Source organism: Armigeres subalbatus, chromosome 3, assembly GCF_024139115.2.
Source record: "Armigeres subalbatus isolate Guangzhou_Male chromosome 3, GZ_Asu_2, whole genome shotgun sequence".
Classification (NCBI taxonomy): Eukaryota; Metazoa; Arthropoda; class Insecta; order Diptera; family Culicidae; genus Armigeres; species Armigeres subalbatus.
This window is the reverse complement of record NC_085141.1, coordinates 345420178-345447833: the sequence shown is the minus strand read 5'-3', so window position 1 is coordinate 345447833 and position 27656 is coordinate 345420178. Positions and strand designations below refer to the sequence as shown.

The following is a 27656-nucleotide window of genomic DNA, read 5'->3' as shown; positions in this document are numbered from 1 at the left end:
AAACCAGAAGAGTAGCATTCATCGACATCATGGCATTTTTATTCCTTCAAACAAACACGTTTGCACAAAGAAATATTGCTAAAAATATTTAAATAACTTTTCCTTCAAGTCATTGATAAAAACGAACAGTTAGTGTGGAATTATTTGTTCAGTAATGGAGTTGTTTGTAAAGATCAAAAATGTGTTTTAAACGTTGCGATCAAATATTCGATCAGAACATGATGGATGCAAAGCCGCAAAGCCACGCAAATTTAAATGGATCCAATGTGGTTTGGGTTTGATTCCATCAAAAACAGCAAATCAAAAAGGACGTTATGTGCTCCATCCAACCAGGACTAAAGTGGCGTAGAGATGCAATTTGTTCTTATATCAATGATGACGTTTCGAATTATCATGTACTAAATCGGAGGTAAGTTGACTCATGGATATGAATATACAATCTGAACCAGATTATAATCATTCGCCACCATAACTAGTATCTGACTCGAAAAACTGTATTACGATAACAATACGAATAAATATAATCTTCTGTGAGCTACACGGATATATAGTTGGCTTAAAACCCGTAAACACAAACCAATCACAGAACTGCCACATGTTCGTACATTCATCAAGATTCGACGGATGAGGGAAGAACTATCCAGCGAATTCCGTTGTAGTCGACGTTATCCTCGCTGACAACAGCCACCACGGTAGCATTAGTGCTCTGGATCCTGATGAACAAATTGGAGCACCAAGTGGAACCTCCCCGGGCCACCTCCTGGACGCACCGAAGACATCGGCGTCGTGTCTCATCGTTCAAGCTTTGAGTAAAAAATAATGAGACACGTATTTTTCAGTCACCGACGACGGCGAGCTACCACCATCGCTCTCGCATCCTTCCGGCAGCCCACCAGCGACCATCGCATCGCTATAGGAGGAAATTCCGTTTCGTTAAACAAGGACTAGCGATTGCGAGATACCTACCCCCACTGAAAGAAGTGTAGGTACCAGCTGGAAAGAAACGGTAAGAAGCTAAAATGCGAAACTGCTGCAGAAGAAATAAAAGCCAAACGGAATGGTCAAATCGTGATGCAATGCTTTTTCAGCAGTATTGTGCTCTTCCAACCCCGTCTTGAAAAGTGGGGTAATTTAAAGATAAGGGACAATTTCATTTGTGTGAGCTTTTCTTTCGCTGGGCAGGTGCCCCGGTTCGGAGAAGAAGCGACAGGGCACGATGGGCGGTGGAAAACACTGGAAAAACGTGGCTCGCCTAAAATGGCTTTTAAGAGCCTTTCCCGGAATGATAGCGAGCGGAGCGATACGAACAGATGTGTTGGAATAGCCAGTATTAAGGGTCATTTGAGTATATAATTTTGTTTTTGTTGATTTGAAATGACGAGTCTCTTTCAATTTGTTGTCAACAACATACCGTTTTCAGAGATAATATAATTTTCGATCACTCAGAGTTTGTTGTGCCCAACCGTGAGTTCTGTCAATTCCAAAAATTGAATAAAATGAATAAACAAATCGGATCCTAGCTAGGGATAGTATTCCGTTTGTTAAAGATATTATAATTTGAATATACCAAAACATGACCTCGTTTCAAGAAAATGCTTTAATTTTGATTCAACCGCAGACAAATTCTTGTTGCATATACCCTTAACTAGTATAGCACTGGATCAACTGCAGGCTGGCGGTGAGCGGGAAAAGCATCTTGCACTAATGAAAGAAATGCTTTTGAATAAATTAACGTTCGTTACGGGACGGGGACAAACAGTGCACTGCTGATGACCTTGTTCCACGCAGCTGCAGCTCCAACCAAATACTGGGCCACTGCACTTAAATCGCACCTTTTCGGACAGGGCTGTGAGAATGTGACAGACGTATCGCCTGACATTGTACTGGTTTTGCTTCGCTCGGAACGGGATGTTTATCGGTGAAAATTTCCCATCAGCATGGCCGCTGCCTGCGCATGGTGGCAGGAGAACACGTTATTCATTGGGTTGCGATAAGCAGCAGTGACGCTGCTGGAAACGTGATCCGCTTGGAAAATATGTTTCCGATTCTGCAAGAATAGCCGAAGGCGTGTTCTGCGTTCGAAACATAATCCGGAATGCTGGAAGGGAAATATTTTTCCTTAATCAGTGAAATAGATATGGAAAAATTTCTGTTCGTAGATTTCAAATCAAATCCGTATCAAATTAATTAGGAATTGGTTCATCAATTTTACGTTTAATGTTTCATATCCAAAGATTTTGTGGTTATCTTGAAGTGAACCGCAGGGAGACAAAACATGTATCAATTGCCATACGATGTTAAATGAACTAGGAGTGTCCGTTAATAGATTCACTTGGGGTCATATATCATGGAATAATGGAATAATTCGATAAATCAATTTGATAGGGCAATGTTCTTTTTTTTATTTATTTTTTCAAATACTAAATTTAAACCATTTGAATTTCACGTAGGGAAAATATAATTTAAAAAACAAATTTTACTTACAAAACGACTGATTTACAATGCCTGCTTACCTGTAATGAGAAAAAATATATGCATTGTTAGTTACCACCTTTAATAGCCATCTTCTTGTAATGAATCATTAGTCTCATAAAATAATATAAATTAAAAATTGTGAAATGAATCAAGAATATCGCAAATAAGAAAACATCTTATCAGAAGGAAATAAACTGCCAGCAGTTGAAGTGGGTGACAACTTATAAATCTCATCCGAATTCGAATCTTCGACACAGTTCTCCACCTCCGCAATCGGACTATTCCTGCATCTAATATCACAGACGACATTAGCTATCTCCGTTCTCTGATTGAGAAATATGCTCCCTGAATGAGCCTGATTTAGGAGTAACGATTGAGACTGTAACGTTGTCTGCAGTAATCAGAACCAACCGCTCTTCAGTCAACTGGTCTGCAACAACAATCAGAGAAATGCTGGGACCTACGACCTTGCAATGTTTATCACCGGCGCCGACATCAATCAATGCACAATGGGGAAATCCGATTTCAAAGGTGGAAAAAATTGATAACGTTCTTCACGAACAACTTACAGAAGAGATCAAGAGCTTATTCGAAAAGGAATTTTGCAAAGAATTTAGTGAGTGCTGTTTCATGGACGTGAACATTTTCTAATCTATAAATCTAATAACACTATTGTTGATTATGCATCTTTAATTGCTATTTCCTTATGCGAATGAAAGTAATTATTTTAATCAGATATTTATCAGGAAATCAGAACTGTTATAGTTTAACCATGTTTTGATGTACGTGTCGTTTAGTACAAACCACAAATTAACATATGGTCAGTCATATGCCATATGCCAAGACTCGTTCCCATCACGGTATCATGTGGATTATGAACCAATCACTTCCACAATCCGTGGATGAGCAATCCAAATCTGTCAGGGCTAATTTTATTTTTCTTCATCTACCACCACTGTCTCTAGCCGTGAACTCCGAGCAATGCGATGGGCGATCGCATCCATCGCATCCGATACCACTGCATTCGAGCATCATCAAGTACAGAAAGAAAAAGCGTCCTCTTCTTTCATGCATATTCGCAGACCCACCGGCAGCTCTCCCGCTGGCGACTGCATGCTGTGTAGGTAAACGCAGCGAACGAACGAACGAAACGAAAAATGCGCGAGCAAAAAGCACGTCAGTTTCAGTACGCGCTGCTGTCACGAATTGTTCTGAATCTCACACGGCAGGTACTGCTTCTTTATACACAAAGAAAATCTTGCGGTGGACCCGAAGGCCCGTGAGATACTGCATTCTGATGCCCGTGTTAGGAATGCACGGGATATGTTATATGTGAAACTTTTATTTGCTTTGACAAGAATTGAAAATTTCAATAGCTTATCGTTAATAATCTCAAGTTGCAATGATATTGACAAATTGCTGGAGAGTGTCCGAGTCGATTGATATATAAATCTTCAAAATCCATCGAAAGATAAAGGCGCTACTAACGAAAATTGACCATATGTAGAACTACATCAATGCATACAAGTTTTTAAATCACCGCATAATCACCCTAAATGATCATTCGACGTAATATAGTGCAAAATATTATTTTTTACAGAATACATGAAAAATTCACATAGATGTAGTGGATGATTATTCGACCCCAAAATCCATTAAATTTCCAACTTTTTCCAACAAAATATGTATAGTTCTATGTATGGATCTACAATGAAGAGGAAAACTGAATTTCAGTGTAATTTTTTAAAGATAAAAGTACCAAAACATGAAAAATTTTGATGTACGGGACATTGCTGCAAAACCAGCTCGATAACTACATACAGAAGTGTCTCACGTCTATAAAACATCACTCACTGAATTTCTTGGAAAATTCGCTTTCGAATAAGCCCTTAACCTTATCTGTGAGTCGCTCGTGAGAAAAGTTATCCTATTTTGTATAAAAAGTTACATTAAATGAGCTGTATGACCCCTAAATCCCCTGTAATTCAATATTTTTATTGAATTATATGATTATTTGTTATTTTCATTATATCATTGGAAAATATTAATTAAATTAACATTACTACATCATTACATTACTTTCCTTGCTCAGAATCATTGAGGTATATTATTCCATAGGGGAATTTGGGCAAAAAGGTAAGAATAAAGGGTATCTCCCATCACCTCCTATCAATGATCACATCAAGACTCATAACATATGACTATTCTTGTCTAGTTGTGCTATCGGATATGGTTTGGAAATGTTTGGCATCGGTGCTATTCGAAAGTTTTTCAAAATCGTTTTTTACTCAATAAATAACCAAATAAAACATTTGTGAAACGATTTATTTCATTAATCTTTGTTCGGCAAACATTTGTCAATATCTGTTCAACACTTTGATACAATAATATCAACACTTATCTGTAAATATTACTATATTTTACACAATACATGAAAATTGCACATAAAATGCACTTTGATGCTTATTTGACCCCAAAATCCCTTAAATTTCCAACTTTTACCAACAAAATATATTTAGTGCACTTCTGTGGGTCCACAGTGAAGAGATAAATACAATTTTAGAACGATGTCCTAAAGATAAAATGATAAATAGTTTGGAAACTCGCGATATATGGGGCATTCGGGCAAAACGAGCTCAATAACTACATACAGAAGCGTTCCACGTCCATGAAACAGCACTCACTGAATTCTTTGCAAAATTCCCTTTCGAATAAGCTCTTGATCTCTTCTGTAAGTTGTTCGTGAAGAAAGTTATCAATTTTTTCCACCTTTGAAATCGGATTTCCCCATTGTGCAATGAATCACATATAGTGGCTGGTGTTCTACCTGCCGTTGCCAGCATCCAGGCGTTATCGTATATGTAAACTGATTTCCTAATTTAAAGGAATTATTTAGGGAAAATCAGATGGAATTCCTAGAATTGCTTCTTTGAATTTTAGAAAGAATGTCTTGAAGTTTTCAAAATAATTTCTGTATCTATCCCCTAAATTCAAGTTCCTTGGGAAATTCCCTTAGGAATTTTTTTGTTAATTCCTGAAAGTAATTCAGGTGGATTGTAAAAGGAATTCCTTAAGGAACCTCCGGAGGATTTTCCAAAAGCAGTTTTAGACAAATTTCGAAATGAATTTCGTAAAGAATTCCTAAAGGAATTTCAGAAGGTGTTTCTTGATTTATTTACTAAGGATTTTTGAAGACATTCTCTGAGGAAATTAATAATGAATCACTAGAGGAGTTACCGTTGGATTACTTAGAGTAATTTACGATGGAATTTCTGGAGGAATTTTTGAAGATATGCATTAAAGATCTTCTGGATCAAATTCCGAACAAACCTTTGGATAACTTCATAAAATATCACCTGAATGAATACTTTAAAAAAATTCTGGAGAAGTTTCCGAAGCAACTCCTGAAGTAAATTTCTAAGGAATTCTTGAGAATGTCCGAAGAAGTATGATGTTGGATTGACTTCAATCTTTATATTTTTGGGTGTATATTATGAGTCTTAATTCCAGATTCAAAACTTGGTTTACTATTGGCCGGATTTGCGCAAGAATTTCCGAAGGGATGTCTTTGACGGAATTCTTGTAAAATTTTAAAGCTTGCAATTTTCGAATGAATACCTTTGTTAATCTAGAAGTTTTTATGAAAATTATTTAAAAAGTTTATATAAAAAGTAAGTGAGTAAGTTATATGAAAATTCCAGTAGGTATTTCTTTGAAAATTCCATTTGATTTTTTTTGTGGATGCCTAATACTGCCGCTAACCGCAAGTCGAGCACATCTGTATATGGAGGTCCATATACAGACGTGCTCGACTTGCGTTTAGCGGCAGAATAGTTCTTAAGCAAATTCTTTAAGAAATTCGTTAGGTAAATATTTTTGAAAATTTTTTCGGGTGAAATTATGAAATTATTCAAGAATACATTCTAAAAATCCCCCTGAAATACATTTGGAAACTCCGGCCGGAATTTTTTCCAAAATTTCTCCAGAAAATCCTTCAGAAATTCTTTCGGGTACTTCTCCTGGAATCTATATACTTACATATCTTCTTCTTCTTCTCTATATACATAAAAATGAATTTCTGTCTGTCTGACTCTTATAGACTCGGAAACTACTGAACAGATCGGCATGAAAATTTGCATGCAGTGGTTTTTGGGGCCGGGGAAGCTTCCTAAGATGGTTCGAGACCCCTCCCTTATTTAGAAAGGGGGGCTCCCATACAAATGAAACACCAACTAGAGAATTAATCAAGCAAATGGAACTAAATTTGGCATGTGGAGGTTTTGGAAGGGAAGATATGTTTTTGTGGTGGTTCAAACCCCTCCCCCTTTTGGTAAGGGGGCTCCCATACAAATGAAGCATAAATTTCTGCATTACTCAAGAACTAATCAGAGAATAAATCAATTCAAATCGATACAAAGATCGTCAGGTCTGCTAGTTATTCATAAAATTTCCACAGTAGTTTATTTGAATACCCAAGTAACCACAAGTTCCTTTAAAAGTTCGTTTTTCATAAAATCAGCTTGACAGAGATGATTAAGCGAAAACTTTTTAAGGAGCTTTTAGTGACTTGGATATTCCTCCTAGGATTCTTCCGTAGAACCTCAAGAAAGGCTTTCATAAATTTCTCCAGAAATTCCTTTAGTAAAACATTGTAATATTCCTTTCAAAATTCCTGCAGAAATTATTCCAGAAAATTTGTTGAAAGAATTCTTCTGGAAAATTATTGAAGAATGAAATAAAAATTGCTAAGGGAATTTTCGTGGCAGTTTCTAACGGAAATTCGAAAGGATTCTCTAGGTAATTCCTAAAAGAATTTGCAAATGAAATTTCCCAAGGATTCCTAAAGGAAGAAATAAATAAAGGATTCTCCAAATATCGAAAGGAATCTCTAGAAGATTTGTTAAAAAATATTTGGAGGAATGATCGAAGGAATTCCCATAAGAACTTTCTGAAGAATTTCTGGAGTTCTGGGAAAATTCCAGAATGAAATTTCGAAGGTATTCCAAGATTTTATTTTCTAGAGTTTCCGAAAGGATTTACTAGGAAAGTACTAGCAGAATTTCTAAAACATATTCCAACGAAATTCCTAAATCAATTTCCGAAGAACCTTCTGAAGGGATTTCTTACGGCAATCCTAAAGAAACATCGGAAGGACTAAAGGAACTTCCGTAGGTATTCCTAAAACGATTTGCGTAGGTACCGTAATCCGGGGGAACATTGATCAGCGGGGTAACATTGATCAGTTTCACCATTTACAGGAAATGAAAAAAATATTACTTCCTGTTATCACAATTACTTATTGTGAGTTAGGTATCTTAATCTTGACTAAATTTGCTGCTGAATGATATTGCCTTCGGATGAATTTGCATTTATTTTTCGCCAAAATTTGAACAATAAAATCAACATTGATTTTTGAACTCACAGCAAGCTGCCAAAAAAGCACTCAAAACAAGTATAATAACAAAAAAATTTAGGTCGTTCCTATGGTTATGTGATAAGCAAACTTATTTTCTTGATTAATCTATAGTTTTTCTTTCGAAATTTTGTTGAAAAACCAGATTATTCCGCTAGCGGTGAGGATGTCTTTCTCGAAACAATCGATGCACATCGCCTCAGCGTAAGAGATTCCAACTATAATTTCCTAACTTAAGGCGTTTGCACACGCCTTCTCTATAGATAAATGGTTGATCAAAGTTACCCCAAATTGAAAAATAAAAAAAAAACTCGACAAAAAACATTTGTAAAATAAGTTTAATATTATCAAACTAGTTTATTCGTGGACGCAATAGCGCCCGTGGCAAGTGTTTTTTTTTTCAATTTTCAAGAATTATAGATTCTTTTCTGCATTTAAAAAATTAAAATTTTCAACGTCTGTTGGCTGTGATTTTTTTTCATCAAATGCTGTGTCTGGTTGTCTAAGATTGTCACTGGTTTTGTTTTCTGCATCTAACAGAAAAAAAAAGAATTGAAGTGTCAAATATTTTATTTTTTGTGAGAATTTCCCCGCGTGCTGCGTCTGGTTAGCTAGTCACCGGACAGATAAACAGAGCTATTATATATATGATAATCAAGAACAACAGCCATTTACGATCTACACGTAGAAAGGTGTAACGAAAAGGCTAGATATCCAAGACGATTTTCTGATAGAATGTCCGGAGACCCATAGTGTTATATACCAATTGACTCAGCTCGACGAATTGAGATGATGTCTGTCTGTGTGTATGTGTGTGAGTGTGTGTATGTATGTGCGCAAAATAAAACTCACTCATCTTATAGGCATTTATCTTGATCCGATTTGTGCGCTATAGTTGCATTCGACGGGTAATCCTGCCCCATTGTTTCCTATTGAAAACTGGCCAAATTGGACTATGGGATCAAAAGTTATGGCCAAAATATGATTTATATACAAAAAAAAACACGCTAAGAATTCTCATTTATTTTTTTTAGTATATCTAATGTATGAAAAAGCCACAAACACCGGTAAGCGGATCAATCAGGGTTTTTTTTACATTTTATCTGTTTGTTTCCAGAACAGCTTGTATAAAGAACATTTTTCTAGTAATAATATTGTTAATTTTCTAATAATTGCCAGGAAAATTTCGATTGCAGCGTTCTCGTAATAGCATTCATATGCGCAAGCAAATCACTCACTATAAGATGGTACTAGGGTTATATTGCATTCCCCCATTTTCAAATGAGGGTATATTTGTTTTGCGGGACCATTTTACAGCGAAGAATTTATATAATTATAGTTTTTCTTCTTTAACTTTTTTATTTCTTATACTTATACTTGGAGAAAAACTGGAAAATCGGAAATACAGTAAACCCCCCCTAACACGATGTTCTGTATCTCGATATTTTCGTTTACTAGATGAAATTCAAAGTATAATGAATCTAGTATAATGCGCTCCCTCCATATGTCGATATATCCCTTACTCGAAGTCGAAGTAATTTTCCAATGATTTTTTCACCTCGCTAACTCGAGTTTCAAGACAAAAGTGAAAATTGAGTAGTAAGAAGTGCGAAGTGAAAAGTGAGATGTGCGGAGTGAGAAATAAATAATGAGAACTGAAAAGTTAAAAGTGAGAAGAAATTCGAAGCGAGATTGTGAAAAATGAGAAGTGTGAAGTGAGATGTTAGAAGTGAAAAAAATTAAGTAAATTGTGAAAAGTGAAAAGTAGGAAGGGAAAAGCGAGAAGAGAAAAGTTAGAAGTTTGAAGTGAGTAGTGAAAAGTGAAAAGTAAGAAGCTAAAAGTGAGATACGAGACGACAGAGGTGAGATATGAGAAGTTATAAGTGAAAAGTGAGAAATGAGAAGTGAGATGTGCGAAATGAGGAATGAGATGTGCAAATTTAGAAGTGAGAAATCAATAGTTAGAAGTGAGCAGTAGAAAAAGGGAATTGAGAAGTGAGTAATGGGAAAATGGAGTTAAGCGAGATGTATGAAAATAGAAGTAAGAAGTAAGTAGTGAGCGTTTCTCACTTAATGATGAATGAAAAGTTAATTGTGATAAGGGAGTGGTAAGAAGTGAGGACCGAGGAACGAGAAATGAGAAACGAGATTATTTCTCTTTCCTTCTTTCTTTTTTCCTTTTTTCTTCTTCTGTGTACCATCTTCTTTCTGTCGGATATGTCTCCTCACACTTCTCACTACTCAATATCTCGCTTCTCGCTTCCTAATCTTCATATCGCACTTCTCACTTCTTGCTACCATACTTCTTACTTCACTTCACTACTCACACCATACTTCGCAACTATCACATCATACTTCTCACCACTTTCATCTCACTTCTCATTTCTTACTTTCCACTACTCACATGTTACGGCACACATCTCACTACTCAATTCTAACTTCCGATACTCAGTACTCAGTACTCAGTACTCACTACTCTGCACTCGTTACGAAGATCTCTTTTCTCACTTCTCAGTTCTCGCTGTTCACAATTCACTACGAACAACTCACTTCTTACTTCACTTAACAAGGAAACAAATTTTAACTGTTCGACTAATCGGCGTTCGGCCAAATATAAATGTGTTCCCTATCTCGACACCTCCCTAACTCGATGGTCCCTTCAATATCAAGTAAGGAATAATTCACTGTAGTCAATTTTTACGTAGAACTACGTTTGTCTTTTTTATATGGGGGTACGTTTTACGATTGCACAAAATCGAAAAACGTCACGAAAATATGATAGACTTTGATCGGTAATATCTCAGCCGTTTCTCGATGGATTTTTAAGTTTCTTGGGCCATTCGATCAAAGAAGAGTCAACTCTTCATACCCGATGTACACTGAAGTCGTTTATTACGCGGTTATTTTTACAGGAATCACATATTTTGGGATTTACGCTGTTTTTTACGTTGTTCTTATTTGCATGGCCCATATCGTCCACGTGAAAACCGACTTCAGTGTGTTACAATATTTATGTATGATAATATTTACTATTGAAAACTTGCTAAAAGTTTAACACTCGGTTTCGATGAATCAGTTAAATTAAAGAAAGCTTTCTAAACGAGACGAGTCAGCCTTGAGTTGAAAGCTTCGTTAATAAAACAAAAAGCTTTCTATGCTCGTCTTTACATTAGTATGTATCTTGTGTAGCAAAGTCAATAGATACATTATGCCCTGGGTGTCGAGAATGTTTCCCACCCGACAACATCCTAGATCGGATCAAGAATCGGACTCGCCATCTCCGGATCCTGCGCCTTTGTTCGCAAGGCTAACTGGAGACCTCATGCCAGCATAGAGGTCAAATTAATGCAACTCACAAGGCTTTTAGCTGGTGCAGTTCGTTTCTGCTAACTTACACACTATTATAGCGCATGTGCATGTGGCAAAGATCCAACGAGGCCTGGGTGTCCTGACCGAATACTTCACCAGCTAAATAATCTTTTTTAATACGATGATGACCAATGCTACTTTTTCTCAGATTTGTTCCGGCTGAGGATTGAAGAATCATTTTCAATAGCACTACAGTGAAATGGGTCAATCAGGCCGACTTCCTCGTCATGGCTCTGAAAAGTAAGCTTATTTCCAGGTAACAAGAGGACAACACAGTAACAAAGTGCAACATCTCATTCAGAGTATTGTAACCACTGATCACCTAAGGTTTTCACTGTCTCTGAAAGATTTTCGATCGAATACGACATGCTGGTATGGGGGAGTTGAGCTAAAACACGCTCCCGAAAACTTCAAAGGGTTAAAATTCAGTTCTGGAAGGCAATACTAATACACCCCTTACAGGACAAGGTTCACTGGGGTCTTACCTTACCTTACCTTATGGATCCTGTACACCTCCGGTGGTGCAAAGGGCCGACTTGAAAGATCTCCATCCTGAGCGATGCCCGGCTATCGCTTTAACCTGTTGCCAGGTTAGATTTCGGTCGACTTCTTTTATTTCTTTATTGAGGCTTCGCCGCCATGAGCCTCTGGGTCTGCCTCTGCTGCGATGTCCCGCTGGGTTCCAGTCTAATGCTTGTTTACATATTTCGTTTCCGCCCCTACGTAGAGTGTGGCCGACCCAGCCCCACTTCCGATCCCGAATTTCTGTTGTTATCGGCCTCTGGTGACAACGACGATGGAGCTCGTTGTTTGAGATCCAGTTGTGAGGCCACCAGGCCCGAATTATATACCGCAGGCATCTGTTAATGAACACCTGCAGCCGTTGAGTGTTCTCCACTGATACACACCATGTTTCGCTAGCGTATAACAGCACAGATTTCACGTTAGAGTTGAAAATTCGTATTTTGGTGCGTTCACTTATCTGCCTGTTTTTCCAGATATTTCTTAAACTCGCAAAGGCAGCCCTTGCTTTCTTGATCCGTGCGCCTATGTCGATCTTGGTACCGCCGTTTGACGCCATTTGGCTACCAAGATATTGGAAGTTTTCAACATTCTCCACTGGTTGCCCGGCTACTGTGAAACTGGAAGGAGTCACCGTGTTTACATCCAACGATTTGGTTTTGTTGACGTTGATGACTAAACCTGCCGAGGAGGAGCGATCGGCAAGGTCGTTGAGCTTACTCTGCATATCAGAGCACCGTTGCGCGAGGAGTGCAACGTCATCCGCCAATTCGAAGTCGTTTAGGTGCTCCATGGTTATAGGCTGCCATAACAGCCCGCGATTTGGTTCACGGTCAATCGCATCTACCAGAATCTCGTCGATTACGATGAGGAACAGTAACGGTGATAGAATACATCCTTGCCTCACACCAGCTACGACCCGGATAGGGTCGGACAGGACCCCATTGTGCAGCACTCTACACGAAAAGGCCTCGTACTGTGCTTCGATGAGGCCGATGATTTTCTCAGGACCCCCCATGCGTCTCAGGGCGCCCCATATTCTCGTGATTGAGACGGTCGAAAGCTTTTTCGTAGTCAATGAATACCAAGTAAAGGGACTCTTGGAATTCGTTGACCTGCTCCAAAATGATGCGGAGCGTGACAATATGGTCCACACAGGATCTTCCGGCACGGAATCCGGCTTGCTGCCGCCGGAGAGTCGCATCGATCTTCTCCTGAATCCGGGCTAGGATAATTTTGCACAGAACTTTGAGAACGGTACACAGCAACATAATGCCTCGCCAGTTATCGCATACAGTCAGGTCACCCTTTTTGGGCACCTTCACTAAGATACCTTGCATCCAGTCGACCGGAAAGTTGCGGTGTCCCAGATATTACGAAATAAACGATGCAGTAGTTGAGCGGATGTCATGGGGTCAGCTTTGAGCATCTCGGCTGATATGCGGTCGACCCCTGGGGCTTTATTTGATTTCATTTGGATGGCTGTTTGAATCTCTAGCAGTGATGGAGCTTCGGTATTGACGCGTGTTATACGTCGGATCCTAGGCAGATCATGCCGAGGTGGTGATGGCCTGGCTGGCACTTGAAAAAGTTGTTCGAAGTGCTCGAACCAGCGTTTCAGCTGGTCAGTTGGGTCAGTCAATAACTGATCATTCGCGTCTTTCACAGGCATCGTTGCATTCATCTTCGCCCCGCTTAAGCGTCGTGAGATATCGTAGAGGAGGCGAATGTCCCCGGTTGCGGCGGCTCTCTCTCGACATGAGCGTTTTACTTCCTTCTCAAGAGCCGCGTATCGTTGACGGGCTAAGACTTTGGCTCCTCTAGTTTTCGATCGCTCTATCGCGGCTTTGGCTTCTCTTCGCTCCTCTATCTTTCTCCAGGTCACATCGGTGATCCATTGTTTTCTCTGGGTGCGTAGTTCGTCCAGATTGTTCTCGCTGGTGGTGATGAAGGCATTCTTGATGGCGGTCCATTGGTCTTCCACGCTGCCACCTTCCGGAATATCTGCAGCACGCATCTCCAGTTCTTCAACGAAGGACCGTTTCACCGTGGCATCTTCCAGTCGGCGTGTGTTGAATCGTCGTCCAACTCTTTCCTCCTGCCGACGAATCCGCGCAATGCGCAGGCGTATTTCGCCGATGCACAGTGGTTCCCCCATAGGTCATAAATCCAAAAACATGACTTCATCGAAATTCAACAAGTTATACCTAAACTGCTACCTTATGGTATACTATATAAGATGCAATCTCCATTTTTATAGAATTTGAGCTAATCTGCTCTGTATAAGGCTTCGAATTTAAGATAATCCAGTTAAATAAACTATGCGTGAAAATGTTGGCATACCTCAGGAAACTTATGTTTTACCTTTGAATTTCCTCTTGAAATATCCTCTGAGTAAATATTTACACTCTAATATGTCATCTACATGCTATTTCAGCTGGGACCGTCCGCAACCAAGCAAATGGTAAACGAAAAACTCTACTGTGTTTGATGAACGGATTCACAATTTTCTTCTGAATTTCATTATTATCATCCACCAATAAAATATGTTTCCCCTTCAGATCCCCTCCAGAAACATTCCCTGAGTAAATATTTACACTATTATCTATCTTCTAAAGGCTATTTCAGCTGCGACCATCTGCGACCAAGTAAATGATAAATAAATAACTTTCTATGTTTCTTCGACGGAAAAACAATTTTCTTCTAAATTTTGTTATCTTCATCCCCCAAGAACGTATGTTTCCCCTTCAAATCCCCTCCAGAAACATCCTGTGAGTAAATATTTACACTCTCATCTGTCGTCTAAAGGCTATTTCAGCTGCGACCATCTGCGACCAAGCAAATGGTAAACAAATAACTTTACTATGTTTCTTTGACGGAAACACAATTTTCTACTCAATTTTGTTATCTTCTTCATCCACTAAGAAAGTACGTTTCCCCTTCAAATCCCTTCCAGAAACATCCTCTGAGAAAATATTTACACTCCTATCTTTCATCTACAGGCTATTTTAGCTGCAACCGTCCACGAGAAAGCTGCCGGTAAACAAATAACAAAATTATGTTTTTTAACAGATAAAATATTTTCTGCTCAATTTAATCGTGTATATCCTTTAAGTGTATTCATATTTCTGGCTGCTGCCTAAATGGCATTTCAGTTACCGACTGAGCTTGGAAATAAATAAACGATGGTAAAAAATTACCAAAATTAATGAACACGAGTATTATGTTTTCTTTATCATGGTCAACTTTGTGAGACTGAAAAGCATGTTTCTCCCAGATTTCCATTCTCAGACATCTCTGAGGAGTTATTCAAATTTTTAGCTGTCATTCAGGAGCTATCTGTGTGCAGATTATTAAATAGTATATCATGGATTATGGATAATTTATGTGATAATATATTATATTTAACTTTAAATTGATATATCAAACCTTTTTGCCTTTCTCATATACTAAGTATATACCGTCGTGCGGGGCTTCTTTTGATAAATCAGGGGCTACTTTAGACATTTTAAAACAAGAATTATAACGAAAATTAATATTAAATTGTCATTATCACCAATCGGGTGTCTTGTTGATAGTTGGATGGTAACTTTCTCTTTCAAATTTGGTATTTTTTCCGTTTATTTTTTTCAAAAAATCAAAAATCCAAAGTAGCCCCCGGAATCAAAAGAAGCCCCGCACGACGGTATGCCCAGATGACCCATAGTATTAGATACCAGATGATACATGTCTGTGCGTGTGTATGTGTGTGTATGTATGTGCGCAATAAAACTCATTATTTTTTATGCACTTATACTTCTAGACCAACATTTGGATAGGGCGTAACAGCCAATATTTATGCTTTCTGATTCTTCGTCTACATATTTAGCTATATGTGTGACAAATAATCAGATGGAATAAATTTTGGTTGTTAAGCCCTTTTCAAATGTTGATATAGACTTAACCGATTTGTTCGGAATAAGTTGCATTCGACGTGGAATCATATCCTTTTGTTTTCTAAAAAAATTGTTTTCTAATAAAAGTCATGGCAAAAATACCATTTCTTCATATGCACTAGAAAGGCATTAACACCGCTAGGTGGATTAATCAGGTTTATTTTCGTTTACTACTTTAACAATAACAAGCATCTTCCCACCCACGCATCTTCCTCAAGAATGTAAATTAAACGTTGTTTGTTGGATTTTTGCATATAATACTGAAATCGGCTCCGTAAAGTATGATAATGACTGAGCCTACCAAATAATTAAAAAATAGGCTGTTTAACCCGAAAAATACTAAAAGTACACCATTTTACCGTATAATTTCCGTAATTTATATTTATGACCGCCCTTCTACGGGAATGGAACCACTGTGCGATGAGGAGGTGATCATCAGACGCGATATCGGCACTACGTTTATTTCGTACATCAAGAAGGCTCCGTTTCCATTTTCGGCGGATGCAGATATGGTCGACTTGATTTTCTGTAAAGCCGTCACGGGAGACCCACGTGATTTTGTGAACCGGTTGATGATGGAAGAACGATTCCCCGATCATTATGTCGTTATTACCACAAAATTCTGCGAACAGCTCTCCGTTTTCGCTCATTTCTCCAAGACCACGACGTCTCATAATGCGCTCATGGTTCGAGTTGTCGGATCCGATCTTCGCATTGAAGTCGCCCAAACAGATCTTGATATCACCCTTCGGAATTCTATCTACGACGGCATTGAGTTGACTGTAGAAGTTCTCTTTGTCTTGCAGATCGGCAGCATCGGTTGGCGCATAACATTGGATTATAGTAAGGTTTCGGACCCGTCGTTTCGGACTGGGGTCTGGCTAGGATTAAAACGCTACAAGAGCACTACCGTGAGAGGCAAAGGATTCATTGCTTATTTTCAGATCAGTCCGTTAGACTATCCGTGAACTATGAATTGAAATCAAATATGAGAGAGAATAATGAACGAAATCTTGACTCACCAAAACTGTCATCACTCCAACATTTCTCAACCGATCATAGAGATCAGCATATCGTTGGAAAGAGGTAGAGTGTATCCCCAATTTTTAATAATAAAAATAGAGCCATATCAAATATAGTATATTAACAATATAGTCCACTTCGTAAATCCCCATATATTAGGCAAGAGACAGCACATTAACACCATCTTGCGTCACAAAAGGCAACTAACGCCTAAAAACGATAGCCAAGGGGTGTGTTAATTGCGAAAATTACACTAATTTACAATTTTTGAAAATTTGAATTACTTTTTATTTTTTTTATTTTTAAACTCAGATATCAAAATGGGGTCATGGGATGATTTCTAGCATATCATTTTGAAATGTTATGTTGCACATTGAATTATACGTTTAAGCACCCATCGGAATATCTCTTCACTACATTGCTTGCCTTTTGTGACACCGCGGCGCTACTGCATTGTCTCTTCAAATCAGCCAGAGTGGACTATATTGGCAATAGAGTATATTTGGCCATATTAAATCTTGCCGCCATCTTGGATTTCTTTTCGAAAACTATTTTTCCGCCTGTTTGGCAACCACTGATTTTGAATATTAATACATCGATGGAAAGCTTAGCTTATATTGTGCATTGTGTCTAAAAATCTCAGATGCATGTTTTTTCTATCAAAAATTATGTACGATTTACCTAATTGTTTTTGAAGGCCCATCTGCCCAACGAACATTATTTTTTATGGTTAAAATGATACTTCCTTGATTTCATACACTTTTCTAAACCAAATAAGTTTCAAAAATGAATATCTACAACAGTATTTTATTTGAAGGGCTCAAATGTTTTGAGCATAACAGAGCCGTATTCAAGTTATTGCATTATTTTTTTCAAGAATTTTGGTATTGATAAATCGTACATAACTTTTGATAAAAAAAAACATGCATCTGAGATTTCTGGACACAATGCACAATATAAGCTAAGCTTTCCATCGATGTATTAATATTCAAAATCGGTGATTGCAAACCTGGCGAAAAAATAGTTTTCAAAAAGAAATCCAAGATGGCGGCCAAATTCAATATGGCTGCCTCTATTTTTCTTATATAAATTGAGGATACACTCTTCCTTTTTCCAACGGTATGCTATTCTCTAAGATCAGTTGAGAAATGTTGGAGTTATGGCAGTTTTGGTGAGTCGAAAATTGACAAAAATCGAGGGGTCCATAAACGTGATTTCGTGTATAAGGACTGTTCAGTTTACTGAGAGGACACTTTTACATAACGATATTATACAGATAGATTGGCCAATTTCGATGGAGTTTGCTTTATCATGTATTATAATTGTAATCATGTAATTTTTGAAAAGAGATAAAACAGTTTAAATCCATCAAAATGGTGGCAATTGTCAAAGTTTCTCGAATTTCTCGTAAACATAAGCTTCCCAACAGAATTTTTTATAAGCAAAATTGACAGTTTGTAAGAAAATTGTAAATCGGCATGTCAACAAAATCATGAAGAAGATCGGAAAGAAACACACTGTCAATAATTTGTCGATATCTAAAAACAGTAGAGCCTGTGGCAGCCCAAAAACGGGATATAAACGGTTGGAGCTGTTGAAAATCCAACAAGTTCAGTTTGTTATGAATATCCCAAATTTCTGAGTTAGAATTGTTTCGTTGATAATTGGATTTCATTTATAGAAAGTCAGATAATATATTCAACGAAAAGAAAACAGATTTCAAAAAAGATTGATGGTTTAAAAACATCGACAATAAAAAGTGTCCTCTTTATAAACTGAACAGTCCTTAACTATAGAGGGATCTATATTTCTGAAAAATTTAACTCGGATCCTTAATGTACTCGCCAAAAGCTTTCGAATGAATATAAATTAAGGAATTTTTAAGAACCTCGTGCAAATAGTGGCCCGGTCACAGCGAGAATTACTCCTTTTCTTTGTACCTATGTTAGTACTGCAGCAAACATGCCACTGATGAGTACAACATCGTGCATCATTCCAGGTGTTCGAAAATAAACACAAACCTTCTTTGAATGGAAATCACTATAATTAGGAGCAGCTTGATTAGCTACACCCTCGGGAAGCACGACCAAGTCAGAGGACTTGTTTAATTTGATGTTAAATTAAACACGAAATCAATGCGAAGACACCCAACAGCAATCAGAATGTTTGAAAGCGTTTGATCCCACCGTCGTCGGGGGCTCAAACCATCCAAAGCAGCCATCAAGGAATAATCAAACCAAGTGAGCGAGATTCAAAGTAACATGCTTATCATTCCTACCAAGGCAAGATATGAGCAAACAAATGCCAACCCAAGCATTTGATTGGGAGCAGTTATGGTTCGAATTTCGTACAGCCACCAAATATTGAAGACATTTTATATATACACTTGATACATTGAAATCCACTTACTGTGTTACGGTTGTGATCAACTATTATTGATCTATTTAACTTTTGAAAAAACATTGCACAATGCTTAACTGCTCCGAAGTTCCCCCTCGCACGGTAGTAGGAACCTATATCATAAAAAAACCCCTCTGGGAAGAAAAACCAACAATGGCAAGGGTGCCGGGAGAAAGGTCTGCTGACTTTTCAGAATCCGATAAATATTTGCCCTCAAGGATTTCGATTGTTGAATCGAACCACCACCAGACCGGGGAAAAGCGATTTGCAGTCAGGCAGTAAAATAGTGAAAATAAATTGCTCTCCATTAACGTTGAAGTGCTGTTACTGGTGTACGGTTATTACTTGAACACGCAAGCCTCCGTTCGATTCGAACCGATGCGGATTAGGGAATGCTTCCGAGAGAAATGTATGCGCTCGGAAATGAAGAAAATTTCACATAAAAAGTACAAAATTCAAATGGATAAGCAGTTAACTCTAAGCATTTTATTTGTTTGTTTTAATTTTCTATTATCAATCAAATTTTTGTCAAACATTCTACTTATGGTAGATTGAACATTATTTTTACATTCTAAATTCTTGGACGCAACAATCCGGTCCAACTGATTAATTCGAAATTCTTTTTAAAAATTGATTTTATAATGATTTCATGTTTTGTGCTACCCCATCAAGACGAGGATACACGAAGCACATTTCTGGGAATTAGTTCTCTCAGCGGCTCAGCAATGATCATGGCCGCGGAGCGGCGATGGGCGTGCAAGGATGTAATTGCTCAAAGCACACCATTTGCAGTACAGGGGCTCTAGGATTAGGGTGGACCACTGCTAGCGTGCAGCGCAAAGCACCCAAGGATTGATTTATAGACTCTGACCGACCAAACCCCCGTCCGTTTCTACGTGCCCAAGTAATACGGTTTTGAAAACCATGATTCGCTTCATAAGACTGCTATAAATCTATAATAAAACCAGTCGTAGCCAGTCGTACAACGGTCCAGCCGTCCATTCATCAAAAGGACCTTAACTATTCTGCAGTCTGCCCCCCGGCACATGATGATTAGTGGTAATTATCGATGTCCGCTTGCAATATCCACACGACGCCGTGCCGGCAACCTTGTTACAAGTTGGACATGTTGGCTGCCGGCATTTATTGCTGCAGGGCATGCACCAAATCCAATTCAAAGGATGTACCGGACGGGTTGGTTGTTGATTGTGGGGAAAAAAATGTTTTGCTACACAACTATACGATATTTTTTTCTCCACTGGATGTCTGAGAATAGCTTTTCCAAGGAAATCGTTGTGTCTGTTGGTATGGTAAATATGGGCAAGTTGGTTAATTAAATTTCCTGTTACAACACATATTATCGCAATCTATGGAGGGTTCAATTTAATGATTGACTCGAACGTAAACTTATCAATCTTTAAGCATGTTTAAGAAAAAAATGGAATAATTTTGTATACAAGCAATTTGCTATTTTTCAAAATGATTGGATTTTTAAAAAGTGAGGCATATAAATTACTTCTATTCACCTATATTAAAAATTTTGAATTGAAATATTTGCTTTTCAGTTGAACTTTGTCGTACGAGTTAGGTGAAACGGAAACCAATGGGCGAAATAAGATTTTGAAGTTATTAGAAACTAATCTAAAATTATTTGCCTAGGACTAATTCTGATTCAATTTATTGTGTGACCATTTTCCCTGACGGCTAGCGAGCTGTTTTTCACTGCCCTTTTCATTGGGTATTTACTTAACGGAGACGGGAAAAGTTGGGATGCATAAAAGCACAAAATATTAAAGAGAGGCGAGGGAAGCCCTCAAGAAAGGCATTCAAAATGTAGAGCGAATAGAACCCCTCTAACCGTAGATTAGAAGTGTTTGCATTAACTTCGTATCACAATGAAATTATAATAACAACAGCATGAAGAATTAGGCTTCCATTTCATTTGAAATGTCGAAAGAGCCATTCTGTTTTCTATTATATACCGATGTGAACCGAAAGGCAGTAAACACCGATGTTTTTTTCCAAACATTTTTTTATAAGAAAACGAAGTAATATAAACTGTCCTTATTTATCCGGTTCTTGATGTCCTACCAGTCAGTAATCTGTCAGTGATGAACTCTACATATATTAAGAAAAATTACTTAAATAAAGATTTAAAAAAAAGTCAGTAATCAGCAAGTAAGTATCAGCTACAAATGCTGTTTTCCGATACATTTACCTATACTGATATGTCGAGCATAACCTGTATGTGACAACAGAAGAGTGGCAATGTCATTTTTAGACATTGGAATAATGGCTTAGAGAATCGATTTTGATACGCTAATTAAATTCTGTCTGAGGTTCTGGGTGTCCTCCGAAAAAAATAGCTGCTTTGGATTAAAAAAAACTGACTGTGAATAGGCCGTTAAAAGTTTGTATGGATTTTTTTTATCTATTGGAGGTTCATGCACTAAATCAGCGGTTCTCAACCTTTTTCTTGAGATGTACCCCTTCAAACTTTTGCATTAATTGAGGTACCCCCTCTTGAAAGTAGGCTTCCGCAGCTCTTGATAAGAAGATACTTGTAAAGAGGCTTTCGAGTACCTTGAATGGCGGCTTTTGTGTCACTTAAAAGGAGGCTTCCTTTGCATCTTGAAAGGACGCTGCTGAGCCTATTGAAAGAATAATTACGAGCTTGTTGAAGGAAGGCTTCTGAGCCTCTTGAAAGGATCTTCTTAATCTCTTGAAAATATGTTTTCCGCACCTCTTGACAAGAGGATTCTGACCCCTTGTAGAGACGCTTTCGAGCATCTTGAATGGTGGCTTTTGAGCTAAAGAGGAGGTTTCCTTTGCATCTGTAAAGGATGCTTCTGAACCTCTTGAAAGTATGCTTTTAACCGTCTTGGAAGAAGCCGAGCTTCTTTGAGGGAGGCATCCGAGGCTCTTGAAAGGAGAATTCCGATTCACTTGAAAGTAGGCTTCGAGCCTTTTAAAAGGAGTGTTCCTAGCTTTTTGAAAAAAGGCTTTCTACCCTCTTAAAAGGAGACTTCCGAGCCTCTTGAAAGTAGGCTTCCGGGCCTCTTAAAACGAGGCTTCCGGGCTTCTTGAAAGCAGGCGTCCGGGCCTATTGAAAGAAAGCTTTTGAGCCTCTTGGAAGGAGGCTTCCGAGCCTCTTGAAAGGAGGCTTCCGAGCCTCTTGAAAGGAGACTTCCGAGCCTCTTGAAAGGAGGCCTGAGCCTCTTGAAAGGAGGCTTCTGAGCCTCTTGAAAGGAGGCTCTGAGCCTCTTGAAAGGAGGCTTCCTGAGCCTCTTGAAAGGAGGCTTCTGAGCCTCTTGAAAGGAGGCTCTGAGCCTCTTGAAAGGAGGCTTCTGAGCCTCTTGAAAGGAGGCTTCCTGAGCCTCTTGAAAGGAGGCTCCTGAGGCCTCTTGAAAGGAGGCTTCTGAGCCTCTTGAAAGGAGGCTTCTGAGCCTCTTGAAAGGAGGCTTCCTGAGCCTCTTGAAAGGAGGCTTCCTGAGCCTCTTGGAAAGGAGGCCTGAGCCTATTGAAAGGAGGCCCTGAGCTCTTGGAAAGGAGGCTTCCGAGCCTCTTGAAAGGAGGCTCCCGAGCCTCTTGAAAGGAGGCTCCCGAGCCTCTTGAAAGGAGGCTCCAGAGCCTAATAGGAGGCTCCAGAGCCTCTTCAAAGGAGGCTCCCGAGCTCTTGAAAGGAGGCTCCCGAGCTCTTGAAAGGAGGCTCCCGAGCTCTTGAAAGGAGGCTCCCTAACCTCTTGAAAGGAGGCTTCCGAGCCTCTTGAAAGGAGGCTTCCGAGCCTCTTGAAAGGAGGCTTCCGAGCCTCTTGAAAGGAGGCCCCGAGCCTCTTGAAAGGGAGGCCCTGAGCCTCTTTGAAAGGAGGCTTCCGAGCCTCTTGAAAGGAGGCCTGAGCCTCTTGATAGGAGGCTCTGGAGCCTCTTGAAAGGAGGCTTCTGAGTCTCTTTAAAGGAGGCTTGAGCTTTTGAAAGGAGGCTTCCTGAGCCTCTTGAAAGGAGGCTTCTGAGGCCTCTTGAAAGGAGGCTTCTGAGCCTCTTGAAAGGAGGCTTCTGAGCCTCTTGAAAGGAGGCTTCTGAGCCTCTTGAAAGGAGGCTTCTGAGCCTCTTGAAAGGAGGCTTCCTGACCCTCTTGAAAGGGAGGTTTCTGAGCCTCTTGAAAGGAGGCTTCTGAGCCTCTTGAAAGGAGGCTTCTGAGCCTCTTGAAAGGAGGCTTCCTGAGCCTCTTGAAAGAAGGCTTGAGCCTCTTGAAAGAAGGCTTCTGAGCCTCTTGAAAGGAGGCTTCTGAGCCTCTTGAAAGGAGGCTTCCTGAGCCTCTTGAAAGGAGGCTTCTGAGCCTCTTGAAAGGAGGCTTGAGCTCTCTTGAAAGGAGGCTTCCTGAGCCTCTTGAAAGGAGGCTTCTGAGCCTCTTGAAAGGAGGCTTCTGAGCCTCTTGAAAGGAGGCCTGAGCCTCTTGAAAGGAGGCTCTGAGCCTCTTGGAAAGGAGGCTTCCTGAGCTCTCTTGAAAGGAGGCTTCTGAGCCTCTTGAAAGGAGGCTTCTGAGCCTCTTGAAAGGAGGCTTCTGAGCCTCTTGAAAGGAGGCTTCTGAGCTCTTGAAAGGAGGCTTCTGAGCCTCTTGAAAGGAGGCTCTGAGCCTCTTGAAAGGAGGCTCTGAGCCTCTTGAAAGGAGGCTTCTGAGCCTCTTGAAAGGAGGCCTGAGCCTCTTGAAAGGAGGCTTCCGAGCCTCTTGAAAGGAGGCTCTGAGTTTCTTGAAAGGAGGCTCTGAGCTCTTTGAAAGGAGGCTCTGAGCCTCTTGAAAGGAGGCTTCTGAGCCTCTTGAAAGGAGGCTTCGAGCCTCTTGAAAGGAGGCTTCCTGAGCCTCTTGGAAAGGAGGCCTGAGCCTCTTGAAAGGAGGCTCTGAGCCTCTTGAAAGGGAGGCTTCTGAGCCTCTTGAAAGGAGGTTTGAGCCTCTTGAAAGGAGGCTCTGAGCCTCTTGAAAGGAGGCTTCTGAGCCTCTTGAAAGGAGGCTTCCTGAGCCTCTTGAAAGGAAGCTTGAGCCTCTTGAAAGGAGGCTTCCAGGCCTCTTGAAAGGAGGCTGCTGACCCTCTTGAAAGGAGGTTTGAGGCCTCTTGAAAGGAGGCTTCTGAGCCTCTTGAAAGGAGGCTTGAGCCTCTTGAAAGGAGGCTTCCTGAGCCTCTTGAAAGGAGGCTTCCTGAGCCTCTTGAAAGGAGGCTCTGAGGCCTCTTGAAAGGAGGCTTCTGAGCCTCTTGAAAGGAGGCTCTGAGCCTCTTAAAAGGAGGCTTCCTGAGCCTCTTGAAAGGAGGCCTGAGCCTCTTGAAAGGAGGCCTGAGCCTCTTGAAAGGAGGCTTCCTGAGCCTCTTGAAAGGAGGCCTGAGCCTCTTGAAAGGAGGCTCTGAGCCTCTTGAAAGGAGGCTTCTGAGGCCTCTTGAAAGGAGGCTCTGAGCCTCTTGAAGGAGGCCCTGAGCCTCTTGAAAGGAGGCCCTGAGCCTCTTGAAAGGAGGCCCTGAGCCTTGAAAGGAGGCCCTGAGCCTTGAAAGGAGGCCCTGAGCCTCTTGAAAGGAGGCTCCTGAGCCTCTTGAAAGGAGGCTCCTGAGCCTCTCTTGAAAGGAGGCTCCTGAGCCTCTTGAAGGAGGCCCTGAGCCTCTTGGAAAGGAGGCTCCTGAGCCTCTTGAAAGGGAGGCCCTGAGCTTGGAAAGGAGGCTCCTGAGCCTCTTGAAAGGAGGCCCTGAGCCTTCTTGAAAGGAGGCTCCTGAGCCTCTTGAAAGGAGGCTCCTGAGCCTCTTGAAAGGAGGAGGCCCTGAGCCTCTTGAAAGGAGGCCTGAGCCTCTTGATGGGAGGCTTCCTGGAGCCTCTTGAAAGGAGGCTTCCTGAGTCTCTTTAAAGGAGGCTTGAGCTTGAAAGGAGGCTTGAGCCTCTTGAAAGGAGGCTTCCTGAGCCTCTTGAAAGGAGGCTTCCAGGCCTCTTGAAAGGAGGCTTCCTGAGCCTCTTGAAAGGAGGCCTGAGCCTCTTGAAAGGAGGCTTCCTGGAGCCTCTTGAAAGGAGGCTTCTGAGCCTCTTGAAAGGAGGCTTCTGAGCCTCTTGAAAGGAGGCTTCCGAGCCTCTTGAAAGGAGGCCTGAGCCTCTTGAAAGGAGGCTTCCGACCCTCTTGAAAGGAGGTTCTGAGAATCTTGAAAGGAGGCTCCTAAACCACTTGCAAGAAGGCTTCTGAGCCTCTTGAAAGGAGGCCTGAGCCTCTTGAAAGAAGGCCTGGAGCCTCTTGAAAGGAGGCCTGAGCCTCTTGAAAGGAGGCTCTGAGCCTCTTGAAAGGAGGCTTCTGAGCCTCTTGAAAGGAGGCTTCCTGAGCCTCTTGAAAGGAGGCTCTGAGCCTCTTGAAAGGAGGCTTGGAGCCTCTTGAAAGGAGGCTTCTGAGCCTCTTGAAAGGAGGCTTCTGAGCCTCTTGAAAGGAGGCTTCTGAGCCTCTTGAAAGGAGGCTTCTGAGCCTCTTGAAAGGAGGCTCTGAGCCTCTTGAAAGGAGGCCTGAGCCTCTTGAAAGGAGGCCTGAGGCCTCTTGAAAGGAGGCTTCTGAGCCTCTTGAAAGGAGGCTTCTGAGCCTCTTGAAAGGAGGCTCTGAGCCTCTTGAAAGGAGGCTTCTGAGCCTCTTGAAAGGAGGCTCTGAGCCTCTTGAAAGGAGGCTTCCTGAGCCTCTTGAAAGGAGGCTTCCTGAGGCCTCTTGAAAGGAGGCTTCTGAGCCTCTTGAAAGGAGGCCTGAGCCTCTTGAAAGGAGGCTTCTGGAGCTCTTGAAAGGAGGCTTCCAGGCCTCTTGAAAGGAGGCCTGAGCCTCTTGAAAGGAGGCTCTGAGCCTCTGAAAGGAGGCTTCCTGAGCCTCTTGAAAGGAGGCTTCCAGGCCTCTTGAAAGGAGGCTTCTGAGCCTCTTGAAAGGAGGCTTCTGAGCCTCTTGAAAGGAGGAAGCTTCCAGGCCTCTTGAAAGGAGGCCTTCCAGGCCTCTTGAAAGGAGGCTTCTGAGCCTCTTGAAAGGAGGTTTCTGAGCCTCTTGAAAGGAGGCTGCTGAGCCTCTTGAAAGGAGGTTTGAGGCCTCTTGAAAGGAGGCTTCCTGAGCCTCTTGAAAGGAGGCTTCTGAGGCCTCTTGAAAGGAGGCTTCTGAGCTCTTGAAAGGAGGCTTCTGAGCCTCTTGAAAGGAGGCTCTGAGCCTCTTGAAAGGAGGCTTCTGAGCCTCTTGAAAGGAGGCTTCTGAGCCTCTTGAAAGGAGGCCTGAGCCTCTTGAAAGGAGGCTTCTGAGCCTCTTGAAAGGAGGCTTTGAGGCCTCTTGAAAGGAGGCTTCTGAGGCCTCTTGAAAGGAGGCTGAGCTCTCTTGAAAGGAGGCTTCTGAGCCTCTTGAAAGGAGGCTTCTGGAGCCTCTTGAAAGGAGGCTCGAGCCTCTTGAAAGGAGGCTTTGAGCCTCTTGAAAGGAGGCTCTGAGCCTCTTGAAAGGAGGCTCTGAGCCTCTTGAAAGGAGGCTTCTGAGCCTCTTGAAAGGAGGCTTGAGCCTCTTGAAAGGAGGCTCTGAGCCTCTTGAAAGGCTGGGCCTGGAGGCCTCTGAAGGAGCAGGCCTTGAAAGGAGGCTTCTGAGCCTTTTGAAAGGAGGCTTCTGAGCTTTGAAAGGAGGCTTCTGAGCCTCTTGAAAGGAGGCTTGAGCCTCTTGAAAGGAGGCTTGAGCCTCTTAAAAGGAGGCTTCTGAGCCTCTTGAAAGGAGGCTTGGAGCCTCTTGAAAGGAGGCTTCTGAGGCCTCTTGAAAGGAGGCTTCTGAGCCTCTTGAAAGGAGGCTCTGAGCCTCTTGAAAGGAGGCTTCTGAGCCTCTTGAAAGGAGGCTTCTGAGCCTCTTGAAAGGAGGCTTGAGCCTCTTGGAAAGGAGGCTCTGAGCCTCTTGAAAGGAGGCTTGAGCCTCTTGAAAGGAGGCTTCTGAGCCTCTTGAAAGGAGGCTTCTGAGCCTCTTGAAAGGAGGCTTGAGGCCTCTTGAAAGGAGGCTTGAGCCTCTTGAAAGGAGGCTCTGAGGCCTCTTGAAAGGAGGCTGGAGCCTCTTGAAAGGGAGGCTTCTGAGCCTCTTGAAAGGAGGCTTCCTGAGCCTCTTGAAAGGGAGGCTTCTGAGCCTCTTGAAAGGAGGCTTGAGCCTCTTGAAAGGAGGCTCTGAGCCTCTTGGAAAGGAGGCTTCCTGAGCCTCTTGAAAGGAGGCTTGAGCTCTCTTGAAAGGAGGCTCTGAGCCTCTTGAAAGGGAGGCTTCTGAGCTCTTGAAAGGAGGCTTCTTGAGCCTCTTGAAAGGAGGCTCTGAGCCTCTTGAAAGGAGGCTGAGCCTCTTGAAAGGAGGCTTGAGCCTCTTGAAAGGAGGCTTCCTGAGCCTCTTGAAAGGAGGCTCTGAGCCTCTTGAAAGGAGGCTTCTGAGGCCTCTTGAAAGGAGGCTTCGAGCCTCTTGAAAGGAGGCTTCCTGAGCCTCTTGAAAGGAGGCCTGAGCCTCTTGAAAGGAGGCTGGAGCCTCTTGAAAGGAGGCT

The 27656-nt window shown here is 41.2% G+C and overlaps 1 protein-coding gene across 11 annotated transcripts in view; it reads right to left on the bottom strand.

Annotated features, from left to right (window-relative positions):
* Positions 1 to 2459: 2459 nt before the first annotated feature.
* LOC134222531 (exostosin-1-like) overlaps positions 2460 to 27656 on the bottom strand; it is a 125779-nt gene continuing 100582 nt past the window's right edge. For all 11 annotated transcript variants that reach the window (XM_062701696.1, XM_062701695.1, XM_062701685.1 and 8 more), the window contains one exon: positions 2460 to 2513. In XM_062701696.1, the coding sequence (XP_062557680.1) occupies positions 2510 to 2513 (4 nt within the window). In that variant the 3' untranslated portion in view covers positions 2460 to 2509. The remainder of the gene's footprint in view (positions 2514 to 27656) is intronic.